At 51.2% G+C, this 15,000-nt stretch overlaps 1 protein-coding gene across 5 annotated transcripts in view; it reads right to left on the reverse strand.

Annotated features, from left to right (window-relative positions):
• Positions 1–15,000, reverse strand: part of myo16 (myosin XVI) — a 110,453-nt gene that overhangs the window by 24,010 nt on the left and 71,443 nt on the right. For 4 of the 5 annotated variants that reach the window (XM_035522962.1, XM_035522963.1, XM_035522960.1 and 1 more), the window contains exons 14-26: positions 14,996–15,000; positions 14,333–14,450; positions 13,810–13,957; positions 13,050–13,158; positions 11,921–12,038; positions 11,228–11,299; positions 9,968–10,109; positions 8,923–8,995; positions 6,835–6,990; positions 5,524–5,724; positions 5,323–5,398; positions 4,158–4,336; positions 665–745 (exon numbers count right to left, since the gene is read on the reverse strand). The exon at positions 14,996–15,000 is cut by the window's right edge and continues 101 nt beyond it. In XM_035522962.1, coding sequence (XP_035378855.1) covers positions 665–745; positions 4,158–4,336; positions 5,323–5,398; positions 5,524–5,724; positions 6,835–6,990; positions 8,923–8,995; positions 9,968–10,109; positions 11,228–11,299; positions 11,921–12,038; positions 13,050–13,158; positions 13,810–13,957; positions 14,333–14,450; positions 14,996–15,000 — 1,478 coding nt within the window. The remainder of the gene's footprint in view (positions 1–664; positions 746–4,157; positions 4,337–5,322; positions 5,399–5,523; positions 5,725–6,834; positions 6,991–8,922; positions 8,996–9,967; positions 10,110–11,227; positions 11,300–11,920; positions 12,039–13,049; positions 13,159–13,809; positions 13,958–14,332; positions 14,451–14,995) is intronic. The other variant, XM_035522961.1, reaches the window with a different exon arrangement.

The following is a 15,000-nucleotide window of genomic DNA, read 5'->3' on the forward strand; positions in this document are numbered from 1 at the left end:
GTATGTATGTGTGTGTGCGCGTGTACATGTGTGTGTATGTGTGTGCGTGTGTGTGTGTATGTATGTGTGTGTGTGCATGTGTGTGTGTGTGTGTGTGCACGTGTGTATGTGTGCGTGTATGTATGTGTATGTGTGTGCGTGTGTATGTGTGTGCGTGTGTGCGTGTGTATGTGTGTGTGTGTGCGTGTGTGTGTGTGCGTGTGTATGTGTGTATGTGTGTGTGTATGTGTGTGCGTGTGTGTATGTGTGTATGTGTGTGTGTATGTGTGTGTGTGTGTGTATGTGTGTGTGCTGACATCTGAGTGCAGTCTGAGCCTGTGTGAGACACCGGTGCTCTCTCTCCTGCTGGGGCGGCGAGACCGGGATCTGTTTGCAGTTCATTCATATAAAACACACACCGCCCACAAACTACAACGCTGACATCATCAGGCCTCCACTCAACCCCACCACTCCACCCAAACCTCTCTCCACACCTCTTCACACACCCTGACTTTCACACTGCAGTGACGCACTGACACAGGCCCGGATCCGTTTTCCCAATCCGGATCCTGAAGTGTTCGGGAGATACGGTCATTCCTGGCATGCTGGAGTAGAGCTGCTGATTGGCTTTGCCCCAGAAGGGCGGCGTGTGCTCGCAACGGCCGGGAACTCTGCGGAGACTCACCCGTAACTGCGTTGCCAAGGTGACGGGGCCGGAGCGCTCCAGTCTCTGCAGGAATGAGGAGGCACCTTTCTTCTTAAAGAACTGTGGGAGACAGAAGGAGATAACAGACCATCAACACGCTCGCGGGAAGTAACGTGGCATTTATCAGTGTGTGTGTGTGTGTGTGTGTGTGCAGGACAGAAAGATCAACAGCAGGCTGAGGAAAGGTGTGAAGGAGGTGAGAGAAGAGAACGTTAAAGGAGGAGGAGATGAGGACCTGGGTCAACACACACACCCACACACACACACAACCACACACCCACACACACCCACACACACAACCACACACACACAACCACACACACCCCCACACACACACACCCACACACACACACACAACCACACCCACACATATACACACAACCACACACACACACATACACCCACACACACATACACAGCCACACACACACACATATATATACACCCACACCCACACACACACAACCACACACACACACACATATACACCCACACACACACATATACACACACACACACACATATACACACCCACACACACACAACCACACACACACACAACCACACACACACCCACACCCACATATACACACACACACACACAACCACACACACACACATACACAGCCACACACATATATAAACCCAAATACAGGCACACGCACATACACACACCCACACACCAACACACAACCACACACACACACACACATTCACGCGCACACACACGCACGCACCCGCACGCACGCACACACCCACACACATTCACACCCACACCCACACACACACCCACACACACACTGAGCTTGTGTAATGTAGTACTCCAGCCCCACATTTCCATGCACCGTTGGCATAGAAACGTCATCTCTGACGCCAGGTGAACTGAGCTAGTGAGAATGAGACTTTAAACTATAAAATAAAGTGGATGGGTCCGGGCAGGTGGGTATCTCCCCTCTTACCACTCACTTAGCCTCCTATTCTAGTTTCATTTTTTCATTCTGGTGTAGGCACATATGTATGGATGCCCCCATTCTCTCTCTCTCACACACACACACACACACACACACACACACACACACACACACACACACACCCAGAACCAAGCAGTGAAGCTTTGGCAGATGCCCCAATTCCCAAATTCCCCAGACACCTCCTCTTCCCAGAATGCATCCCAGGACTCTCTCCTCACTCCTCTCCACTCCCTCCGACCAGCGCTGCCCAGACCAAACCGGACCGGTTCCGCCTTGACATTCCCACCACAAGAAAAGAGGTCAGAACTTGACTTCATATCGCTGTTGCCATGGCACTGTCTGAGAGCACGAGCAGCTCTTATGTAACAGTCTGAAGGCGTCTGTGTTTCTCACACCGCGGCTACGGGGGGGTCAGTGCCTGATCTGCCTCGCGCCGGACACGAGCCAGCCGGACAGTCCAAGTCCGCGCGTCAGTGCAGACAGTGCCTCTGGAAGCCGCCGCCCACTGGGGGCGGAGCCTATACAGCGTGGCCCTGAGCATACGGTGCTGGAGGGCATAGAGGATGCGTCAGGAGGGTGGGGTAGGGATGAGGGGTAAAGGGCGGAGGGTGGGGTAGGGATGAGGGGTAAAGGGCGGAGGGTGGGGTAGGGATGAGGGGTAAAGGGCGGAGGGTGGGGTAGGGATGAGGGGTAAAGGGCGGAGGGTGGGGTAGGGATGAGGGGTAAAGGGCGGAGGGTGGGGTAGGGATGAGGGGTAAAGGGCGGAGGGTGGGGTAGGGATGAGGGGTAAAGGGCGGAGGGTGGAGGGTGGGTAGGGATGAGGGGTAAAGGGCGGAGGGTGGAGGGTGGGTAGGGATGAGGGGTAAAGGGCGGAGGGTGGAGGGTGGGTAGGGATGAGGGGTAAAGGGCGGAGGGTGGAGGGTGGGTAGGGATGAGGGGTAAAGGGCGGAGGGTGGGGTAGGGATGAGGGGTAAAGGGTGGAGGGTGGGGTAGGGATGAGGGGTAAAGGGCGGAGGGTGGGGTAGGGATGAGGGGTAAAGGGCGGAGGGTGGAGGGTGGGTAGGGATGAGGGGTAAAGGGCGGAGGGTGGAGGGTGGGGTAGGGATGAGGGGTAAAGGGCGGAGGGCGGAGGGTGGGTAGGGATGAGGGGTAAAGGGTGGAGGGTGGGGTAGGGATGAGGGGTAAAGGGCGGAGGGCGGAGGGTGGGTAGGGATGAGGGGTAAAGGGTGGAGGGTGGGGTAGGGATGAGGGGTAAAGGGTGGAGGGTGGAGGGTGGGTAGGGATGAGGGGTAAAGGGCGGAGGGTGGAGGGTGGGTAGGGATGAGGGGTAAAGGGCGGAGGGTGGAGGGTGGGTAGGGATGAGGGGTAAAGGGCGGAGGGTGGGGTAGGGATGAGGGGTAAAGGGTGGAGGGTGGGGTAGGGATGAGGGGTAAAGGGCGGAGGGTGGGGTAGGGATGAGGGGTAAAGGGCGGAGGGTGGAGGGTGGGTAGGGATGAGGGGTAAAGGGCGGAGGGTGGGGTAGGGATGAGGGGTAAATGGCGGAGGGTGGGGTAGGGATGAGGGGTAAAGGGCGGAGGGTGGGTAGGGATGAGGGGTAAATGGCGGAGGGTGGGGTAGGGATGAGGGGTAAAGGGCGGAGGGTGGAGGGTGGGGATGAGGGGTAAAGGGCGGAGGGTGGGGTAGGGATGAGGGGTAAAGGGCGGAGGGTGGGGTAGGGATGGGGTAAAGGGTGGAGGGTGGGTAGGGATGAGGGGTAAAGGGCGGAGGGTGGGGTAGGGATGAGGGGTAAAGGGCAGAGGGTGGGGTAGGGATGGAAAGATGGAGAGAGAGAGATGGAGAGATGGAGAGATGGAGAGAGAGATGACGAGAACGAAAGAAACGGGTTTATGTCGTCATAGTCATTTTGAAGGAGTAGAATAAAGCAAGTGGTGTCTTCAGATTCAGCGGGACACGTGATACAGCGGGACAAGTGATACAGGGGGACGTGATTCCCAAGAACAGCTGGCTGCTTCCATGGAACATTGGAAAAGTGTGTGACGGGATTTGGGGTAGCACAGTGTAAATTAGGGCATTTCTCACGGATGAGCTAAAAACAGCATCGCTCACTACAGCTCACTACAGCTCACTACAGCTCAGGAATCGTCCTTTTGTTCTGATTTGTCTGCTCTCTGGCCAGCGTTGTGGTGTTGATGACCCAGTCCTCTAGTGTTTGATGTTTAAAAGTATTGGGTTCACAAGGGTGTGTGTGTGTGTGTGTGCGCCTACATGCTACAATACATTTTTTGCACAAATCCCAAGGTCACAAGCGAGTGCTGCTTTCCAAGCGCATAACCGCTCAGACAGGAGACTCTTTCCTCATCTCCCGTTACTGAACTGAGGTCCTGACAGGGTCACCACTAGGTCACCGGAACAAAGTGGGAGCTGACACCCTGCCGCCTGAACACAGAAACCAAGAAACAGACAAATAAATAAATACCGAAACCACCTAGAACCAGAAGTACCTTGCTGAACTCCAGGTGTTTCTGGTCGTTGTGGGCATGACAGGCCACGCCGGGTCTGAGCAGACCGGGGCCTCGGGGCGTGTGCGCCGACAGCCTGCGGTGCTGGATCTCGGGCCCCAGGGTGCCCGTCTGCGTCAGCCTGACACGGAACAGCTGGTGGATGAGGATGTTGTCACTGGCTGCACGACCAACAGGAGGGAGACAGAGAGGAAGATTAATGCCAACGTCTTCATCATCTTCACAGCTTCATCGTGCCAGGGCTACCCGGCTCTGTTCAGTACCGAACAGACACACACACACACACACACACACACACACACACACACCAACACACAACCACACACACACACACACACACACACATACTCTCACACATGTACACAAAATTACACACCAGTACACACACATATGTGCACACACACACGTGCGCAGACACACACATATACACACAGACACACACGCGCATGCACGCACATGTACATATGCGCGAGTGCACAGACATGCGCACACACACACTTAGTGTTCAGTTCAGAAGCACAGCCCTATACAGCAAACTGTGTTCTTACACAGCTGAGGAATGCTGGGAACCATCTGCGATTTATTCCACTGAGAAAGAATCTATGAGTACGGACGAGGCTGCAGTGTGATTTAATATTAATACTGCACACACAGGCCAGACGAAGACATTTCAGCCTGGACCTGAAAACATCCCAAACAATAATAACCATTGTTAACCTCGCAAGCACCCTCCATACATGCATGCATGAGTGAGTGTGTGTGTGTGTGTGTGTGTGTGTGTGTGTGTGTGTTCTTGTCGTAATTAAAATGAACTGCCATTAGAATTGACGCATGTACTCTACCGACAGCAGAACAACCAACACCCAGGGCACTTAAACCAACAGAGAGAAAGAGTGTGTGTGTGTGTCTGAGCTCTGCCCCCTGACCACACGATCCTCCCCACTCATTCATCTGGAATCTCTTTGATATGTGTGTGTGTTTGTGTGTGTCTGAGAGAGAGCCAGGGAGAGACGCACACACACACACACACACACACACACACACACACACACACACACACACACACACACACACACACACATACAGAGAGAACAAAGGGAGCGTTCCTTCCAGCCGGAGTTTGGCCGGACCACCGCGTGGCTCTTACATTTGAGCACAAACAGGATGTTTTGGGGCAGAGTGTCCCTGTTCTTGTCCAGTGAGCCTGTCAGGTCGTAGCTCATCTGCAAAGCCACACACACACAAACACACACACACACACACACACACGCACATCTTCAGCACCTCCACGTCCAGTACTTTGGTTCCGAATAAGAAACAGAATTGGTGCTGCGTCTGGGCGGCTCACCCTCCCGGCGTAGTGTGTGATGGAGAACACAGGGCCGTGGTCCTCGGGCGGGGGGTTGCCGTTGCCGTCCTTGGTGGTCAAGGTGACGGGGTCGGCGGGGGTTGAGTCCAGTTGCCCCTGGAGCCTTACGTACAAGCTCAGCTCGGATGGCCTCAGAGACTGACTCTCCTCATCCAACACACAGAGCAGGCTGTGAGGCTTCTGCACACACACACACACACACGTTAGAGCTTCAGGCTTCACATAGAAATGTTGTTGCATCATCAGTCTACAATACAAACCGAACCCTTACTGCTATTTTTACTGTACCTCTCTCCCTCTCTCCCTCTCACTCTCTCTCCTGCTCTCTCTCTCCCTCTCTCTCTCTCTCCCTCTCTCTCCCACTCTCTCTCTCCCTCTCCCTCTCTCTCTCCTGCTCTCTCTCTCTCTCACTCTCTCTCTCTCTCTCGATTTCCAATAGACACCTTTCTTCTGTTCACTCCATCTACAAAGTGGGAGCTGAGTGCTATAAACACACACCATATGGAAACATTCACATAAACACACACCACTACTTTGTCTCATATGTTCCAAACATGAACCCTCAGGCCATAGAACAGGACGGCCCAGGATGGCTATTAGCCCACCGACAATAATAGCACATTGTAGGAAATTGTGTGTGTGTGTGTGTGTGTGTATGTGTGTGTGGCAGTAGGAGTGTGTGTGAGTAACAGAGCTGAGAGGTAGTGTGTGTGTGTTTATGTAAATGTTGACTTGTAACCTCACAAAGGACTGATTCATGCTTTTGACTCACAAAATATTACATTTCCAAAAGGTCTATCAGCGTCATCACCCCTAAGCTGACCTTCAATACTGCAATGAGGTCAATATGTGCGTGTGTATGTGTTTGTGTGAGTGTGTGCTCGTTACTGCTATTCTTTACCTGTTGTTTGTTCTAGCACTCAGGAGTCTGACTGATATGTGCAGAGCCTGACAGAGAACACGCCACCAGTCCCTGATTTCTCTCTCTCTCTCTCTCTCTCTCTCTCTCTCTCTCTCTTTCTCTCTCACTTCAAGGTAGCTTTATTGTCATGACTGCACCAGGTACAGTTTTGCCAAAGCAAATAATTTGGAACCGAACATGACAATTGCCAAGATAAGAGTAATACAAACGTCAAATAAATAAATGAACAGGAAAGAAGGGACAATAAATGAGGATAAACCAAATACGACAGGACAGCTTTAACAAAACTACACATATTCATAGGATGAGTGTTATTTTCATACGGTGTGAGGCACGGTGGGTGTACTGGCGTGGAGAGAATTACTCACTACCTGGTAGAAGTAGTCCAGAGCTGCAGGCTGGTCGGCAGGGGCGCATCGCGTCTCCATGGCAACCGCCTCCTGCAGACATTCCTGCTGTTCTTGCTGGAACAGCACGTCTGTGGTATACTGATGGATGCGCTCACTGACCATATTAATGCACAGCTACACACACACACACACACACACACACACACACACACACACACAGAGTGATTAACTACAAATACAAATGATGCACTAATATTTAAGAGTGCTGTGCAGGTCTTCACATGACCATACAACAGACGTTAAGGTTTCATCTGGGAGCTCACAGGCTCTGTTCGCAAACACTACAGTAATTACTTCATCATGATAAGGCGCAGACACACACACACACACACACACACACTTTTTCACTACTTCACTGGGGTCTCTCTCTCTCTCTCTCTCTCTCGAATTCAATTCTATTCAATTTCAGGTGGCTTTACTGGCATGACTACACCAGGTACACTTCTGCCAAATGAAATAATGTGAAACTAAATAGAAATAAAAGTATTGAAGTAATAAAAACAAATTATAAATGTAAAAAAAGAATAAAAAAGACAATTTATAATAAACTATATATAAATCAATAATATAAATAATAACGTGTTACAGAGCTTATGTGTGCTTTGCACTTCTAGGCCCCAGCAGTGATCCCTGCTATTTCTACAGTATTCTAGTTCACTGGTATGTTGGACTCTGACCTGCTGTACTGTACTAGGATGTGTTCTGTGAGTAAATGACAAAGCACTTTGTAAGTCATTCTGGATAAGAGCGTCTGCTAAATGCCGTAATGAATGAGAAAATAGAAATGATATATAAATATATAATAAAATACATGGTAAACATAAAACAAGATAACAATAAGATCAATAATAAGTACAATGACATTTATCCTGTTAATATATTTATTATTATATAGTGAGCTATTATTAAATAGAGAGAGGTGTGGTGGGTGTGTTAGTGTCACTCTCTCTCTCTCTTTTAGAAAGGTCAGGACAGTGAATCCCTGTCGTTTCCACACAAGCACTTCAGCATCCCATTAAGGAAATGAACAACTGACATGTCATTACCCCTCACACACATCAACACATAGGGACCTCCCAGGGGATTATGGGTAAGCACCTATGTTGTCCAGAGCCACTACTAATTTACACCTTTCACTCAAGACTTACACACACACACACACACACACACACACACACACACACACACAGACAGAGTGATCAGCACTGCACCTGCACTGGACCACAGCCTGAGACCCAATTCACACACATACGTCCAAACGCTGCATTAGAGAGACTCTAACACTCCGTATTCGGTTTCTGAGATGACCACAGGTCCTCTCGTGGAATTGTTCAACCCTGAACTCAAAGGCCTCAGACAAACATCCTACCCTACAACACTGCTGCTAATCACAGCATAAACACACGCGTTTAGAGTGCCACGGCAGCGCTACACAGCCCCAGACATCGGTAAAACAGAAGAGTCACGTCTAGTCACGTTTGATGTTTGATGTTCTCAGACAATTCCAGATGTCTCGTGACTAGCACCCATTACAGAAGCCCATGTGTTAGACACATTAGGTCAAGAGTGCATGCAAATATAAGGTTCAGTATTTCCGGTTTGTTTGTAAAGACCAGTTAGGCAAGACGCCCTTTCACACTGGCGGTTTAGCGTGAGGATCTTAGTCGAGTCCAAACATCATTCACGTCACAGCGCTTCAGGTGAGCGGTGTGTTTCCAGAAGCACAGCACACGGCACACCCAACGTAAATCAGCCCCGAGCCTCCTTCTGTCGTGGAGGTGAAGATGTTTTGGGACGCAGACCAGCGCCGGAGGTGGGGGGAGGGCAGAGGGCGGAGGCCGTGCCCACGGCCGCGGGGGCTTGCCAACGTGTCGAAATGGTTGCACGCACGGTGGGAATGAGCGGGAAGGTTTGCGGATGTACAAGTTAACGTCGCTGGAGTAAAGCGCATGCGTGCGGGACAGTACAAGCCGCGTCCTGTGAGGTGAAGAGCCTACCACTACGGGAATCAGCACAAACACCAGCACGTCACGACCTTTGACTCACCTGCTCAAAGCTGCTTTTCTGGAATTTCTCAAAGCCGAAAATGTCCAGGATGGAGATCTCGAGGTCAGGGTCCCTGCATACACACACAGGAAGAGCCGTGGTTCAGCCAGACACACACAGACACGCGCGCACACACACACAGTCACACACTCACACACAGTGTTCCGAACACTTCGTCTTATATTATGTATATAATGTTATCTTCTCGCTCTCTGTGATTTCTGCTGAACTCTCATTGGTCAGTAATAAATTCCCTTCTCTCCTCATTAGTGACTGTCGGCCCGTGAACTGCTGAGCGAGGCAAAGTCGGAATGCCACTGCAGTGAATGAATATGTGTGTGTGTATTTGTGTTTGTATATGTGTGTGTACATTTGTGTGTGTGTGTGTAAGACCACTGTTAAGCCTCAGGAAGGCATGGAAGGCCAAATTCTATTCCCAACTGAGACCCTTAGGCAGGAACCCTGAGCGGGGAGCTAACGTCCAGCCTGGACCTGCCGTGGCGCTCTGTGCCTCCCCGCTGTACGCATGTCCTTCTTGTTAAGTACACCAGTGATCTACATCGGGCACAAACAAAAGATGTGAGTGTGTCTGAAACTTTGCCCTCCGTGTGCGTGTTCACGCGTGTTAGCGCATGCCCGGGATTGCGGGAGGTTATTCAGCCATTAGCCATGCCCCCAGCGTGATAACGATGACTAGAGGGAGGGGCCAGGTCGGGAGCTGTTCCAAAGCTCCGCCCTGGTCCGTGTGGTCAGCAGGGCTGGGGGAAGGGTGTGCTGACTCCTCCTTAGCCCTCCTTACAGCTGGAGGGATTGGTCAGGGATTTAAATCTGTGTAGGTAAGCAGGGAGTCGTGGTGGGGGGCTGTGTGTTCTGTATCTAGTGTTGCAAGGAATGTGCTGAGGTATACAACACACACACACACACACACACACTACTCGTGACTTACTCTCCCGCCTTCTTACACATCACTGTATTTATTCTTTTTTGGCTTGTTTTCCACTTTATTCGGGTGGTGGGATGAAGACTCGTGAGCTGTGACACCTACCCAGGGTTCTCCTCTGGACCTTGGAGACAGCCGTTGATGGTATTGACCAGGAAGCTGAACAGTCTTCCATAGAGGGCCTTGGCCAGAAGATCGCGCTGGTAGTTGGACATTTCCACAGTGTGTCGACGGGTGATGACATCACCTGAGCGAAAGCACGACAAGGTGAGGTTTATGGGGGGCCATCTACAGCACTAGCCTACGGCGCTGACCAGTGTGGTTGCCATGGTGACTATCCGCAGTGGCCTTTTGTGCAGGGGCACGTTCGTGATGATCGCGAGGAACGCTTTGGCACCGCCGTGCTGCTCTCTGAGACAGCGAGAGATTGAGAGGGGACATGATGTCACTGTGCGTGATCAGGGTCTCACACACACCCTGCCATTAGTCCACTTCCTGTAGGAGCTGTATGACACATACAATACTGTAAAACAAACTGTACAATTTCTTTTACACACACACACACACACACACGCACGCGCGTGCGTGCACATGCACACGCATAATACAATAGAAAACAATTGGGTCATTATCACACAAACCATTCCCCATTTTGTCTAACTGTTAGGAAGAGACAATAGGACTACAGAGATGAACAAGAGACAGTGAGCAGAGACAGGCAGGAAGAGAAACAGACAGTGATGTGTGTGTCATTTTAGGCTGTAGGTCAGTGTGTTTGCAGCGTGGATTAGGTTAAGGGTCAGAAACAGTGTCACACGCTTCTTATAAAGTGAGACAGACGCGTCACCACATCACCACGGTGTCACGACCTGGGAAGTGTGCCAGTCCACACACACACACACACACACACACACACACATACACACACACACACACACACACACACAGCCAAGTGCGCACGCTGTAGGCCACCAGGGCTTGGCCGTCAGTCCAGAGATCCTCCCCCATGTCCCTTGGACACTACAGCCGGGAGAACCCCAGTGCTGGGACGCTGTCCTCTGCTCCGGACGCCCGGAGAGGGGGACGTCCAGCATGGAGGCGGGGTGACCCTTCACTCAGATGTACACATGACTGCAGATGGGTGTTTACATCACAGATGCAGAGACCTGGCACAGGCCACTGATACTTAGATCTCACACACACACACACACACACACACACACACACTCCCCGTGTTGGAGAGATGATGTTCTGTTAATAGCGCTTCATTTTACAACACGTCTGTGTCTCCACACTGCTGCTGTGCAGTCTCATCTCTGCTGCTGACCCCACAACCTTCCCATCAACCCCCACTACAGAGTGTACCTTTGAAATACTGCACATCAGAGGTGAGTGCACAGGCCAGGTCTCCAGGGTCCACCTGGAGCATATCAGCCACTGTAAACACACAAACAAACAGAAGGTCTTACTGATCCACAGAGCTTACTGGAGCGGGGTGTGTGTGAACCTGAACACCAGGGCCTGGGTGCTCCCCCACACACACACTCCCTTAACCATCCCACCATGAGACAACAGCTGTGTGCTGTTAACGCTGTAGCTGTGTGTGTGTGTGTGTGTGTGTGCGCGCTCGCGCAGCTTCATGGGGACCACTGTGACATCAGAGAAGGTGAACTCATGTATTGTTAATAATGACCACATTGTGAGTTCGTGTGTGTGTGTGTGTGTGTGTGTGTGTGAGACGGGGAGTGCTGATGTCACTTGTTTATCGTGGTTCAGGTCTGTACCGTGGTACGTGATGTGTTATGTAAAGAAGAAGGCAAAGGCAGGACAGGCGTGTGTGTGTGTGTGTGTGTGTGTGTGTGTGTGTGTGTGTGTGTGTGTGTGTGTGTGTGTGAGCGAGAGTTTTCCATTGCGTACGGATTGCCTGCTATTAGACCACAGTAGAAATGATGTAAACAAGCCAGGCTGGTGGGTGTGTGACTCTCTCTGCACTCCCCCCCCGGCCAGCTGCACGGCCGTCGCCCCCTGCTGGCCGCGGCGCACCACCGCACCGCTCACCTTTCTCTAGCAGCTGCAGGTCAGACACCAGGGCGGCATCAGCGTCGGTCAGGGTGGTGAAGCGCAAGTCGCCCAGGTGTAGCAGAGCTGACAGGACCACAAACAGATTCTCCACCTCCTAGGGGATATGCGCACACAGTGGGTGGTCAGGGTGTGTGTGTGTGTTTGTGTTTAATCTACTCTACGCTGGGTTACAGACCAAGGCTCTGTGAAAGAGTTCAGCTAACTCTGTTTACACAATAATGGGAATTCAGATGAGGCGCATCCGTTCAGAGGTTTGCGTGCGTGTGTCAATTTTAACCAGGACAAACCAAGATGCCAGTTTTAACACCTATCCCACACCATCTTTATATCACTCCTCTGTGCTCCCACCGCTTAGGGTGGAACTACTGTCCTGTCCAGCTCACGGAAACACCAGCAATGCGCTCTAAACCTCGGCACGCTGGATGGAATTTCCCACCTTACACAGCTATAGGCAGATTTCAAAGATGTGAAGACACACACACACACACACACACACACACACACACACACAGGTGGAGTGAGGCTGTGACGTCAGTGGCGTCAGAGCCTCTGTGGGTGTTGTGTGTTATTAGCTGGTAAGCCATCCGTCTGCAGACCTGTGCTAATGGAGAGGTCTTACCAAACTCTGACTGTAAACTCCTACAACACAGTATAAGAGCATGGCTAGAACTACTGCCAATGCCCTAGGCAACACACACACACACACACACACACACACACACACACACACACGCACACACACACACGCACGCACACCTAAAAACCGTCTGTACTAGACACTTAAAAACATACACAGCGTTTCCTTGGAGCAGACAGTTGGGTGTTAATGTGTCCAACACTGTGGGGGTGATAACTCATCTCTTTATGGGTACAACAGAACCAATGTAGTGAATATGTGTGCAAATGTAATGTGTTAATGAGTAAGCTGAATTGACCACTTCACCTTCTTATTCAACATAAAACTCTTCTCTTCCAAACGCACGCACGCACACACACACAGCGCACTACAAACACTGCATTTATGCAACACAAATGTACCATGTATGTGCATGTGTTTGTGTGTGTACACAGCAATTGGTCGGTATGTAGAACGTAGAGTCTGTACCGGTTTCCTGAACTCCAGTGCACACAGAGCTTGTTTCAGGGCTGCCAACTTTTCTTTGCCTCGAGGGCAGGCAGACAGGACTTCACTGGGTTCCACTGAGCTCAGGTACCTAAACACACACACACACACAATAATTCGAACGTAGTTGGCAGAATGGAGGGATATGGGCACCGACAACCACCTCTGTAATCCCACGACCAGGATGGACCCAGACGAAGACGCCACAATGACGAATGGGACTGTTGCCACATACTCTGATTTGCACAAAACCTGCTTTTTTCTAAGTAAAAGTTCACACACACACTCTACACACATTCTACACATACTCTACAGCCTGTCACCTGGTTCTGGACTCAAATTACAAAGTCAACATCAATCAGCACATGGAGCAGTGGAGTGATGGCCAGAGAGTGATGGCGGAGTTTACAAAACACACACACACGCGCACGCTTACTCATGGGTGAGCTTTCAGAAACACCTCCAGGTCTTTGTGTGAGGTTGTGAGTGCTCTACAGTTCAGTTTACTATAAATGGACTCTGATGACGTTATGACCTTTCAGTGACCTTTCTGACAGGTGCTCTTGTTAATGGTTAATTGAAATCAAGGGACAACTCTGTGTGTTTGTGTGTGTACCTGTGTGTGCGTCTGTGAGAGTGTGTGTGTGTGTACACCTGTGTGTGCGTCTGTGAGAGTGTGTGTGTGTGTGTGTACCTGTGTGTGCGTCTGTGAGAGTGTGTGTGTGTGTGTGTGTGTGTGTACCTGTGGGCTAAGATATTGTTTAGGTACAGCCTGCTTTTCTCTTCAGCTGAAAGGCCATTAGCCATCAGGTAGAACACGTTGAAATTCAGGTTCTGCTGATCTCTGCTGATGACTCTGGTCTTCTCCAGCATGTAGGTGTACACACGTGCTGGACACACACACACACACACACACACACACACACACACACACACACAACCCTTAATCCCCCCAAACAGGACACGCTACAGACATCAGGATAGCTTCGGCTACACTATAATAATAAAGCGCGAGCTTTCCCACACCTGCGGACGCCAAACACGGTTGTGTTGGAGTCACGGTCTGTTTAAGTCAGCACTGGGGCTTCCCCAGATGTGGGTGCAGTTTGCGGGAGGCAACTGAGTTATAAATGGAGCGCTGGCGCCCTCTGGAGGACAACCAGCGCCACTGACACACCACAGGAGATATTCACAGTGCAGGCTGAGGGAGGCCGTCTGTGGTGGGTGGGGGTTAGTGGTGAGTGGGGTTAGTGTTGGACACACACCTCTGAGCAGGGTCCTCCTCCTTCCACAGAACTGCAGGGAGAGCAGCTTGATGTAGCGGCTGGCGTTACAGTTCATCGGCGTCTTAGCATGACCAAAAGCCTCCAGGACGGCATTCGCCTGAGTCACCGAGACAGAGAAAAGGAAACCTGCACAGTGGCACAACTACTCTGAGCCTTGATGGTTTCAAAGCTCAGACACGCTGCACCACCAGGTGGCGATATGACACTGCTGACCCAAAGGCATCACTGCTGAAACCTGCATGCATTCACGTTCATGTGAGTGAACCGAGCACATTCTGCTTACAAGATCCCGTTTAGAACATTCCGCTTAGAACATCCCATTTAGAACATTCCGCTTAGAAAATCCCGTTTAGAACATTCCGCTTAGAACATCCTTGCAACAGCTCCACAGGTTCAGTACAAAGACTCCGCCCAGTTCCCTCTACAGCCTAGCTCCTGACAATCCTCCAGTGCGGGAGTACAGGGTTCGGCACATCCACACACAGCACACACAGTACACGCTGCAGATAAAGTGTTCCCAACCCACACGGGGAACGCCGGCACCAGCAGGGCTCCCAGCGGCCCATCTCCAGCGCTCCGGGAGGGTGAGCAAGCTGAGGAGAACTGGAAGAAAAGTGGCCCAAAGGGACAGAGAGGACTCACGTGCA

Source organism: Electrophorus electricus, chromosome 25, assembly GCF_013358815.1.
Source record: "Electrophorus electricus isolate fEleEle1 chromosome 25, fEleEle1.pri, whole genome shotgun sequence".
Classification (NCBI taxonomy): Eukaryota; Metazoa; Chordata; class Actinopteri; order Gymnotiformes; family Gymnotidae; genus Electrophorus; species Electrophorus electricus.